The following is a 13,336-nucleotide window of genomic DNA, read 5'->3' as shown; positions in this document are numbered from 1 at the left end:
AACTGGAGTTTTTTAACATTAATGCTTATGTAAGTCGGCCAGGACCACAGAAAAGTGACTACTTAACCGATTGTGTCGAGTTATCTGGGTGTCGACTTATGCGGACTCGACTGTATAATGTATTTTTGTATTTTAAACACACTCAAAAGCTGGAACAGTTACTTTAAAAACACTGTACCCCACTCTTATCTACCTCCACTCTTATCTACACTAAAATTTTATTTTAATGTGCTGAGGTAGGTAAGAGTGGGGTACAGTGTTTTTTTTTTGTATTTTGCATATTCTTTCATCAGACCTGTGAAATCTTCATAAACCCAAATGTTAACATTTCCACATTTAGTGTCTTTTAATTTTGTGAATTTTAAGGATTTAATGCATTGAAAACATGATCCCTAAATAAATATTTCCTTCAAGTAATGTTTTTCAAAAAAAAAGAAAAATATATTGTATGTTCAGATGATATTGACAAAAATTTGTGTCAAACTTAGAAATACATGTTGAGGATTTGGTGTGCATTCATCAGGAAACAAATAAGTATACTTTATTACTTTCAAAAGATGGCTTTAACAGTTTGACACCTCTGTTTTACACAAAGATGATCATTTTTACATTATGTTGTATGAAATAAAGGCTTTTATGGAAGCATTTATACTGAAATGTATGTTTATCTTCACTTTATCCATTCTGAATGCATATACACATATATTTGTACATTCTAGCATGTTTTAAGCATATTCAGATTTTTTATCTATTCTGCAATTTAATGTATTTTTTATTAGAAAAGCCTTACTGTCCTTAGGACAGTAAGGCTTTTCTAATAAAATGCAGGAGGGAAAGTTATCAGAGGAAATAGAGAATAAAGAAATTTTTCCTGAATTAACTCTCATTACTGTGCCAACCCTTAAACACCAGTATAATGTCCTATTAATAAATAACGTCCACGTAGACGACAATAAATAATAATGTATTTTTTCATCATTTTCTTGAAAAATGTTGAGTTTCTATTATATTTTGTTCTAACAACTTAATGCATAAACTTTTCATATAAGCAGTTAGTTTTTAATTGACTTTAAAATGTTTTGGAACACCTTCAATGCCATCCTTTGTGATAATATTAGATGAGAACAATTTTCATCATTCCACAGTAGAAAATAAAACAAACTACTCAAATAAGAATAGTTTGTTCCATTTTCTTTTGTGGTAGTCACATAACTTTTTTTTTTTTTTAGTGTAATTATTGAACATGGGACTAAATTTCAAAAAGTCAGTAAAAATAACTTGCTCAATGAAATCTTTTTGCTTGTTAAAACATTTTTCTATACTGTCAAATATGCCCAAAAAATTTTTTTAGTTAAAACATCAAATTATAAATAGTATTTAGGAATATAACAATTATCTATTTAAGATTAAGTATAAAACCTATGAATTTAATTGTAATTATTTAAAAAATTTTTCTACACTTACCTTTTTTTTGATGAAAATTTATACTTTTTCCTTTTTATTAAATTTTATATAAATATTTTTGTGAATTACAATTGTGTTAAGATAATGGAAAATTAATTTACTCATGTTATCACATAGATTGTACAGATTTATCATTAGGTAAAATAGTATTTGAAGTACTTAATAATTTTATGAGGAAGTTGATCTTACACTTTAATAGCAATTAAAAATATAAGAATTGCTTCTGGTAAAATATTAACTAATAAGTAAATTTAATTAATTTTAATTTAGATGTATTCATGATCTATTAATTTATATTTTCAGTTTACATAATGTCTTCTCGAGATAAAACATTAAAAGTAGGTGATACTGTAATAACAAAATCAAAACAGGGCATAATAAAAGAAGGAGTTATTCTAAATGTTAACAGAAGATACTGTAAAGTTGAATTCCCCAGTGGAAATGAAGAACTTTTTCCAAGAAAAGATGTAAAAGTAAATTTTTTTAAAATTATACTTTCCTAAATAGGATTATAATAAAAATAAAAGTGCACCTCTTGCTAATAACAAAATATTTTGTAAATGTTTTTCTATTTCATTTATATTAAAGCATATTATGCTATTTTCATAACTAGTATTAAAGATTTATTTATTATTTTACTTTATAGGTTGTTGAATCTGGCAATAAAAGAAGATCAACATCTCAGAATAGATTAAAAAGAGATCGGAAAGCTAAAAAGACCTTATCCCGTTCTGAATCTAGTTCTCGTTCTCGGTCACGATCAAGATCACGTTCACGTTCCAAAAGTGTCACCAGAAATGTTGAAAATAAAAAAATTGTCCATAATTTAAAACGAAATAACATATCTACAGGAAGTGATGAATTTGATAGCCACACTGTTATTAATAGAAAAGACCCACACTTAGTTGCAAGATCATCTGCACGTGTTTCTGCTAATGTTAGTAAATACAATAGTTTTAAAATTTTAATGTTTTACAATTATTGTTAAAAAAGTGTACATAAAATAAAACTTATGATGATAATTATTATATAAATGATAAGATGATGATAATTTTAAACTCCAAGTATGATAAGATGCTCTTTGCTCAATAATTATATATATATATATTAAACTTTTAAAGATTTGTATTTTTATTAATATGAATTATAACAGGAAAGTAATAAATATACTTGAATTTAGCCACAGCTTTTAAATATATAAATGCAAATTTTTAGAAATTTTATAATTATTTATAGAAAAGTTTTACATTAAATGTTGCCATTCTGCAACAAAAAGCAAAAGTATATTTCATAATTTCATTATATCATTACATAATAATTAAATGCTATCATATTATATAATGTTTTTATTGTTATAACTTGAACTTTATTTATATTATATTGTGTATTCCATGTATTTACATTTTTTTTCCTGCAGAAAAAATCCGATTTATCTCGACATTCAACACCAAAACCTGTAATTGAGCCAAAAATATTAAATCTATCTTCAGATTCTGAAACAGAACTATTGGATAAAAGTACAGAAATTTCAGCAATAGAAAAAGAATTAGAAGAAGAAAAACAAGAAAAACCAGGAATTAAATTTCATTTAATGATATTATGGTTACTCCAATTTTTATTCTTACCTACAATTGCTGTTTTACTGTTTTTATGTACAAAGGTAAGATTTTATTATGTTTATGATTATATTATTTATTTAAAATGTGATGTAAATTGTAAAAACATTTATTGTCAAACTCATATCTATTTAAGTATAATTTACTTCTGTTTATACAGTGGGTGATCAGTTAACAAACAAATCAGATAATGAACACTTTTGCGAAAGATTTTTATGTTTGGTCAACGAACACCTCACAGAACAAACAAGAAGAAGCAACGTAAAATAATGAATACTGATTGGTTTTCCCTTGTCTTCAGGCAATGATTCAAAACTTTTTGGAGTGTGGGAGACATCGACATTGATGCTCAACCCAGTATATACTGATCAGATAGTATTCTTTCAAACCTTGAAACTCTCCCTTGTAATTCTAGCCTTTTATCTTTCTGACAGAAATAATTCTTTTATAGTATTCACAAGACTGTTGGGCTGGCACTTGTTAAGTTTTGCGTTGGTTTTTATTTTCAAAAGGTGAGAGTATAATAGCAAAGGTAGAGAGTGGGCAGAAGATGATGTTGCTGGGCAGTATGGCTTGAACAGGTCTACAGTAGGCTGCAGTTTAATCTTATCTAAGAAAGATACAGTATAATCAAGAAGACTCAGATTAAGAGTAACAAAAATCACATCTGAGAAATAAAGAAAATTGAAGAGCTCATAGTGGAACCCGAAACTGATATGATGACAGAAGAATGCCAAGAACTCCTGAATAAAGAACACCAAAAAACTCGGCAAGATATGTTTTCTACTGAAAAAGAGGATTAATACCGACATCTATTAAAAATCTTTTGAAGAAGTGGGAGGATGTCAGAACAATGGTCTTAGAATGGCATTTAAACCAAGTTGAGGTTAATAGGGTTGGGGATCTCTACAATTGCAATGCTATTAATTACTTCTGGAAAATCCTGAAGAGAGAAAAGCAATCGACATTAGACAGATTCTTTAATGCTCCACAAATGGAAAAAACATAACTAATAAAAATGCAAGACTGTGTATATAGGTTACAATTCTCATCGGTATTTTTATTATTACATATAAATAAATGTAGTAAGAAAGTATATTTTTTATTTTTTGGAGTTGCCAGAATGAATTAATCAAATTCCCATAAGAACCTTATGATAAATCAATAATCGGTTAATGAACAATTCAGATAGTGAACAAAGTCTTGGAACGGATTATGTTCGTTAACTGATCACCCACTGTATTTGACAAAATAATGAACAAAACTTTTATTAGAAAACAAAACATTTTAAATTTAATCAGTGATGAAAGACAAGACTATTATTCCAATGAAATTATTAAAATATTCATATTTATTTACATTGTAAAAAAAATTTAAAAATTTTTTAAAATTCATTATTTACTGTTTGATATTTGAGATAAGAGTGTTTATTAACAGGCATCACAAAAATATGTTGACTTAGATGAATCAATGAGGTATGCATTTGTACAGATTACTTAGTTTATGTGTATTTTATTCAGAGAAAAGAACATTTTAAGGATTCATTGTAATATTTACATTAGAAGTCAATGCAGATGTTCATAATGTAGCTGCACATTTCAATTTTATCTTTTTTAACACAGCTTAAATCATATAAATTCAGCTGCATTATGTTGTACATTGTCCTATCTCAAATAAACAGTAAGTGATCTATTGATTAGAAAATAAAAATTTATCTCTTTTTTTTTATTTTATTGAAGCAGAGCATTAGCAAAGCCTCTTCTATGTGTCTTGCAGAGTTGTGTTAGTTCTCAAAATTTGATTGGTTGATTTTGATAAAAGTTTGCCATTTTACACTAATTATGATGGTGAATCCAAAAATGAAATAAAAAATAGAGATTCGTGACTTAGTTTATGAGATACAATGTTGCTAGCACGAGTGTGTGCAACAAAATGACATCATATAATGTCTCAAGGTTGTTAGCATGTATTTTGTGTCGCTTATAGAATTGAGTTTTTTCTCAAAATTTGATGGGCCAATAATGAAAAAACTTTGCTATTTTCCATTAATTGTTACGAGGAATTTGAAAATGTAATAACAAAGGAGATCCATAACTTCATTTACAAGATACAGTGGGGTCAAAGTAACAATGTCCATACTCCCTGATGTAATTGAGTGCACTTAGTGGAATTTAGGACAAAAATAAAAAAGCATTGCATGCACTTAATGGAAAATGGCCCTAAAAAACTAACAACACAAGAACAAAGAAATGAATACTGATTGCTTTGTTCTTGGATCATCTCTCTATGCCTTTCCAGTAGAAGGATTGTTATTCCCATGACTGGCAAGTGCAAGGATGGCCTCTTCTGTGGCAGGAAGTTTCAGAATCATTTGTCCATGCCTCACCAATGCAAGGATTCTCTCATCCAAGTCTAGCAAGTGCAAGGATTGACTTGTTCTTTCCAGATCTGCCTCAGTTCTGCCATCATATGACAAAGTCACATGATGTCCATAGCATTTGATCATATAATTGAAGGCTATGTACTTGATATAAAGGAAAGAAGAAAAAGATACATTGTCTATATTTTTTTTATTAACTTTAAATGATAACTCGAATAACAACTAAAAATTCATCATTAGGGACACTTATGAAAGTATCTATGTTGCTATGGAAACTGATATATTACAATTACAAGATCAAATGTTTCAATAATAACAATGGAAAAAATATACAAAATTAAATTAATAAACAACTAACAAACAACAACTGTTCTAACAACCATAAATAAACACTTGATTTGTGTGTAAAGAATTTTTGTGCCAGCATTTTAAAAAATGTCAAGTGTAATTGAGCAAAGAACATGCATTAAATTTTGTTTCTGCAATGGAATTACTGCTATAGAATGATTAAAAATGTTGCAAAAAGCTTTTGGTGGTGATAGTCTATAGAGGGGTACAAGATGTTTAAGAAAGGCAGAAAATCTGTTGAAGATGAACCACACTCTGATAGACCATTCACTTCAACTGATGAACAACATATTGCTTGAGTCAGAGATTTGGTACTCAATGATTGTCATTTAACAATTAGGGACATTATTGAACATGTTCCAGTATCAATTTTAAAAGATGATTTGGACTTGGGGCATGGTGCTTTTCGAATTATCCTGAAAATGTTGAAGTTTTTCCAAAAAAAACAACAAACTGTTCAAGTGGCTGAGATGTTTTCTCAAGGCAAATTGTTCTTAAAATGCATTATTATGGGTGATGAAATATGAATCTATGCTTTTGACACTGATACAGCTCAACAATCCAGTGAATGGCACTTGAAAGGTGAAGCAAGACTGAAAGCACCATGTCAAAGTCAGTCAAAAATCAAGGTCATGTTGACTGTTTTCCTTGCTTTGTCATAGTGTCACAAATTATTTCTGACTGACCAAACTGTCAACAAAGAATATTATTTAAGCATTGTGCGTCTTTTGCATAGAAAATGACCTGATTTGTGGCAAGAAAACTCATGGATTTTGCAGCTCAATAATGTACCTGCTTACAATGCTGCTGTTGTTTGTGAATTTTTGGCCAAAAATTCAACAAATATGGTTTCACAAGCTCCATATTAATTGGATATGGCACAGTGTGACTTTTTCCTGTTTTCTGGACTAAAATTTCTGCTTTGTGGTCATCATTTTGAGTTGACTGATGCCATAAAACAAAATTTTCTGGAAGTTTTGAATAAAAGAGCGAGTTTAATAAAAATAAAAGAAAAATACATTTATTTTTTAGAAAACAAGCATAAAATAGAAATTTTGATATTTACAGAAATTATGCAATCAATTTCTAATTTAAAAAGTTGCTTTACTGCTATAATTTTGAAAAAATTTCTTGATTCAATTGCATACTCTTTAATATTATTTATTAAAATTTTTGTAGTATACCGTATTTTGACAGAATCACTGGCATGCTAGTCTATCCAGGGAGACCATAAAATCAGATATTTCTGTATGGTAAAAACTGGCATGTCTGTTTATCCTGGGGATTGCCAACATGTAGGTTTAAGTGAGGTTATAGATTCCTCTTTAGAAGATGCATTAAAAAAAATAAGTTTTTATTCTAAAATGGTGAAACTGTCAGTATCCTTGCGTTTCTTTATGCAGCGCTCGAAAAGCGCTTTACAGCGAATACACTGAAACTGGTTTCTAATTGGCCAACATTACTCGTGACGTTATTTCGCTACACTCTCGCTGCATAAAGAAACGCGGTCTATTACATCAAAAAAATATGATTATATGTATAATTTCTTCATTTTGTTGTCTTTCTAACAATGTAAAATACTCTTGGGACAATGAATGTGCTTTTTTTACATTATTTATTTATTTATTGTAATTCAATTTAAAAATGCAAAAATAAACATTAAATTTTCGAAACTGGCAGTAAGTTATCTTGATTTCTATACCTGTTAACATCTGCTTTGCATGAAATTTGAGAGAAAGGTGTTATTTTCAAGGTCAGGATAGATGGTCAGTGCAGCCCACACTGACTAACTTTTACTACTACTACTAGTGTCAATAAGCGGTTAATTGTTTTATTGCGCTGTAAAGGAAAACTCTTCCTGATTTTAAGTTTGTCAAATTATAATGTTATTATTTTATTGTAATCAGAAGAATATATTTTTTTTAACATTTAATTAACAATAATTTTATTACATCTGATTAATTTTATTTTTTAGTTCAGTTTAACTGGCATGCCGTAACCCCAGGATTTCCAGCATGCTGGTCTCCTGGTTTTAAGTGGCATGTTGGTCATTCTGCAAAAATATGGTACTAAAAACTAATTTTTAAAAAATATATTAAATTTAGTTTTCAAAACTTATATATGCATATTTTAATATAAAACTTTTTATAATTTTATTTATTTTTGCAGACTCATTGCACATTAAAAACATTTCCAAATTTTCCAAAAGATCTGCATTCTTATTTTGATTTTAAAATAGGAGTAATATATGCTGCATGGATTTTACTACAAACAATTTTTATGTTTTTGCCATTTGGTAATTTGATAAAAAGTTTTTCAATATCAGCCAAAAAAACAGAAATTGCCATCAAATATCGTTTAAGTGGTAAATATTTTTATTGTACACTTTCCGTAATAATTTAAATTTAGATTATTGATCTATTATAAAATTTACTTGAGAGTAATTTAATAACTTTTAAAAACGTAATAATAATATCCTTAAAGTATAATTGTTAAAATTTGAAATTTCACATAGTTGAAAAGTAAAAAAGTTGTTCAGAAAGTAATTTCATTTTTTTTTACCACTAGAGGGGTTAGTCATATTTTTACCCACCATTTTCATTCTAAACCATACCGTGTCATTATATATTTTGACAGCTGACATTTTAAGGCTTATTTGTAAAAAATTTTGTTTGATTTTGTGTAATTGTTTTTTTTTTTTGTGTTCCATTAAATATGGAAGAGCACAAGCTGCATTTTTGGCATATTTTGCTCTTTTATTACCAAAAAAGGTAAGAATGCTGTTCAAGCAAGAAAAAAATGTGTGACATTTATCGAGGTGATGTGTTGACAGAACGACAGTGACAAAACTGGTTCACAAAATTTCCTTCTGGAAATTTTGATATTGAAGATGCACCACATTCTGGAAGGCCAGTTGAAGCTGATGAAGACAAAATAAAGGTATTGTTTGAAGCAAACTACTAAATAACAACATGAGAAATTGCTAAAAGATTAAATTTGTCCAATTCAACTGTTTATGATCACTCGAAATGACTTGGTTTTGTTTCAAAACTCGATATATGGGTTCCACACGTTCTTAAAGAACGAGATTTGCTCTGTCGCATTAACATCTGTGATTTGCTTCTCAAATGTGAAGAAAATGATCCATTTTTGAAGCGAATCATAACTTGTAATGAAAAATGGATTGTATACAACAATGTCAAATGCAAGTGATCATGGAATAAAACATGAGTCAGCTTAAAGCACTTCAAAAGCCAATATTCATCAAAAAAAGTGATGCTCTCTGTTTGGTGGGATTTTGAGGGAATTGTTTTTTCGAGCTTCTATCAGACAATTACACAATTGATTTGAAAGTGTACTGCAGTCAACTGGACAAATTGAGTGATACCATCAAATAGAAAAGACCAAAACTGATCAACAGAAAAGGTGTAGTGTTTCACGATGTTAATGTCAGACCTCACACAAGTTTGGTAACTTGTCGGAAGATGTTACAGCTTGGATGGGATGTGCTACTACACCTACCATATTTGCCAGATCTGGCACCCTTGGATTATCACTTGTTCCAGTCTTTACAAAATATTTTAAATGGTAAACCATTTACTTCAAATGAGGATGTCAAAAATCACTTGGATCAGTCTTTTGTAAGCAAAGATCAGAACTTTTGTGTGTGTGGAATTGTGCTACTACCAGAAAGATGGCAAAAGGTATTGGATTAAAATGGTCAATATGTAATATAATTCAATATTTATATATTATAAGAAAGTTGTTTTCTTTTTAATGAAAAAAAAAACGAAATTACTTTCCGAACAACCCAATACATATCTAAGATTTATTCAGAGTTTTGTCTTAATAATATATAAGTTCTTTACAAAAGTTAGTATTTATTATTTAATGAAAAGTTTATTATTCATTTAAAAGATTTGTCATTTGTTTTTTTTTTAATGAAAATTGAATGCACATTTAATTATGTATAAATAATATAATTTGTCTTATGAATGTAATGTTAATGTTATGCTTTTGAAAAAGCATATCATTAACAAAATTAAGAATTTAAGAATGTTTGATTATATCTTTTAATTAAATAATTTGTTAGCTTCAAGAATTTGAATGTATTATTTATTAGAATTAATAAATTTAATATAAAACTAGCTGAAAGCATGCATAGATAGAATTGAATTCTCACAATATTTGCTCATGAAATTCTTTTATTAATAATAGTAGCTTCAGGAATAACTGATTATTAAAAATCTATTTTAATGCTCATTCTTTATATTAACATTACAATTGATTTTTCAGTTTGACATCTGACTGATTAAATAATGACTTTAATGATATTGAGACAGAGGAAATAATATACATTAATATATAAATAATACATAATTATTAACAGAATGTATTCTTTGATTTTATCAATTCTAAAATTATTGAAGTGTGTTTTATTTTATTATTTATTTATTTATAAAACCATTAATGCAGATTTTCTTGAAAGAAATGTGCAATAACACAATGCTTTGCTAGAAGCAAGATGTGCCGTAACTTGTACTTTGTTTGACAGAAACCATCCAAAAAAAGTTATATTTTATTCATGGAAATTGTTATCGGAACGTAGTTGTATAGAGTACTTACCAAACAAGGAGTAAATCAAAACAATTTTACCTTATTTTGCATCAGTACACAACGATTGAAACTGATTGTTGAATTCATATTTAGTATATATATAAATAACATTCATATATATTAATATAATGCATGTCAATAAGTACAAGAAATCTGCTTACACGAAGTTACAATATTTATTCAAATTAGATACAAATAAAAAATTAACTTTTTTTATACAATTATTATTTTTTTGAGATTATTTTTTATTATCTGTGTTTATTTGAGTTATATTGGGGCCTGAACATTTTTTGCTAGTCTCATACCTCCTTAATTATCTCGGGTCTATACAAGTGATTAAAGGCAGATCCATCAATTGGCTGTTTGGCCTTCTCAGACAATCAGTCATATCCCTAAAAGTCACAAAACACCAAATGACAAAATAAAATTACATAATTACATAAATAAATTTGTGAGTTATTATTATTATCAAACAAATTAATAACAACAACAACAACTCTTGTTAGTCACCATCGTGTTTCAAATATAGCATTACTTGAAAATTTCAAATGGTTATAATTTTCTCTTTTGTAGAATTTTAATAAAGGAATTTAAGAAGATAATATTGCAGAATTCTTAGTTTAGTTACAAATAATGTTAACATAACATACTATGATTATGATATGTTATTAAATGTAGTTAAAATAAATGGCTCACAACCCATGCTTTCTAGCTTTGAAAGTATTGAAGATAAAATCAAACAACTAAAAATAATTATTAAGATGCATATAGGAAGTTCAAAAAATTTAGAAACAAACTTAGAATTTTAAATGAAAATATCTCACCACTTTAGAGATTTTGAAATTTTTCATATTTTTTAAAATTGCTACATCTTTACTATCACTTTTTCAACATTTAATTTCTCTTCAGTATTTTTGGAGAAATAAAGCTTGGTTGGATGTTTTAAATTGTTTTTTTTAATATATATATCTATATAAATAGTTATTATTTTAATCCATTGATTAATTTTATTATTTACAATGCAAAATAAAGAATTTGTCTTATTATTTCTAGGTTTTATTACACTTCTCATTTCATGCATAATTGTTGGTGTATTGATTTATCTGAAACAACCTTTGGAGATTGTTTATGATAAATTTCTTCAGTTAATAATTACATCTATCATCTTTTCCAATATGTTTGCCTTGATAGTATGTATCAAAATATATTTATTTAAAAGTAAGTACTTTGACATTGTTTTAACAAATACAAATTAATATTACAATGTGTATATTGTTATATATGCAGTTATGAGGAAACTATACATAATCAAATGCATGGTGATCATTATTTTAGTTTAACTTTGTTTTCTTAAATATAATAATAACAATAATAATAATAATACTATATTATTTTTCATAGTAATATTAATTTGATAAATATGAATTGTATTCATCAATTAAGTGAAATTAATAATAATTAAGTTGTACAACTTGCTTTTCCTGAATTTTAATCTTTTCAATTATTTGGTAAATGAATAAAAAGATGCATGATTTTGGTTCTAATAATATCAATGCATACATATATATATAAATATATATATTTTAAGTTTTACATTACTAGATAAAGAAATTGATTTGTTTTCTGTAATGAATATATCTTAAGACAAAAAACAATAATTTGATGTAAGCTATTTTTTTTTGTGTGTGTAGTTTGCAACGGTTTTCCTTTCACAGAATCAAACTCTGTGACCAAACTCTACTGCAGGGTTTGTGAGAGGAGCAGATCTGACCTCTCAGGGCAAACCAAAGAGAATAATGGTTAGAAAAAAATGCTACTTACAAGGTGTGTTCCATAAGTAATGTGACCAATTTTTTCATGACGCGACGATACGCCATAACTTGTTTTAACTTTCTGCGCTAGTTGGTGGGGGTTGTTAGCTTCAAAACTTGCCCGGTCTCATTTGCCTCCAAGTTGCTGGAGGGTGAGGACGTTCGTTCCCGTGAACCCCGTTTTGAGTTAATGTAACACGATGCGATGGATCATTTTGTGGAGCAATGTTACACTATCAAATTTTGCGTTAAACTTGGAAAGTTTGCCACCGAAACCTTTACATTAATTCAGCAGGCCTTTGGGAGTGATTGCTTGTCCAATTCACAAGTTTTCGATGACACAAATTGTTCAAGGATGGCCGAAAGGAGGTCGAACCCCACAGTGGACATCCATCAACTTCTCGAATCGATGAAAATGTGATGTGTGTGCGTGATTGTTGAACTCTGACTGACGGTTGAGCCTTCAATTGATAGCAGACACTCTAAACATGACGAAAACAACAGTTTATCGCATTGTGACTGAAGATTTAAACATGAAAAAGGTGTACGCCAAACTGGTCCCAAAAGTGTTGACTGATGAACAAAAGGACATGCCAGTGCTCAGGTGCCAAGAGCTTGGAAATGTGTGAAAATGATTTGAATTTTTTAAACTCAGTTATCACTGGTAATGAGTCATGGATCTTTGAGTATGACTCTGAGACAAAAAGGCAGAGTTTGGAGTGGCACACTCCAACATTGCCTCGCCCCAAGAAGGCACGCATGAGCAAGTCTAGGATCAAAACCATGCTCATTGTCGACTTTGACGTCAGAGGCATTATCCACCATGAATTCGTACCTGCCGGGACCACTGAACACAGCTTTCTACTTTGAAGTGCTCAAAAGAATGAAAAGGAGGGTCGCGCACTACCGAAGTGACATCAAGGACGTGTGGAAACTTCATCACGACAATGCACCAAGCCACAGTGCCTTCATTGTCAACAATTTCCTGGCCAGGACCCACATCTCATTAGTTCCCCAGTCTCTCTACAGTCCTGACCTTGCTCCTGCAGACTTTTTTTTTTGGTTTCCTCGTTTAAAAGGGGCCATGAAAGGGAAACATT

At 28.9% G+C, this 13,336-nt stretch overlaps 1 protein-coding gene across 2 annotated transcripts in view; it reads left to right on the top strand.

Annotated features, from left to right (window-relative positions):
- LOC136977579 (delta(14)-sterol reductase LBR-like) overlaps nucleotides 1-13,336 on the top strand; it is a 53,691-nt gene that overhangs the window by 21,455 nt on the left and 18,900 nt on the right. Inside the window, exons 2-6 of one of the 2 annotated variants that reach the window (XM_067273097.1) lie at nucleotides 1,768-1,937; nucleotides 2,111-2,401; nucleotides 2,882-3,124; nucleotides 7,978-8,173; nucleotides 11,479-11,643. In XM_067273097.1, the coding sequence (XP_067129198.1) occupies nucleotides 1,776-1,937; nucleotides 2,111-2,401; nucleotides 2,882-3,124; nucleotides 7,978-8,173; nucleotides 11,479-11,643 (1,057 nt within the window). In that variant the 5' untranslated portion in view covers nucleotides 1,768-1,775. Of the gene's footprint in view, nucleotides 1-1,767; nucleotides 1,938-2,110; nucleotides 2,402-2,881; nucleotides 3,125-7,977; nucleotides 8,174-11,478; nucleotides 11,661-13,336 lie in introns of both variants that reach the window. The other variant, XM_067273104.1, reaches the window with a different exon arrangement.

Source organism: Centruroides vittatus, unplaced genomic scaffold, assembly GCF_030686945.1.
Source record: "Centruroides vittatus isolate TY-2023 unplaced genomic scaffold, ASM3068694v2 contig_1114, whole genome shotgun sequence".
In the NCBI taxonomy this organism is placed as follows: domain Eukaryota; kingdom Metazoa; phylum Arthropoda; class Arachnida; order Scorpiones; family Buthidae; genus Centruroides; species Centruroides vittatus.
This window is presented reverse-complemented; position numbering and strand designations above follow the sequence as displayed.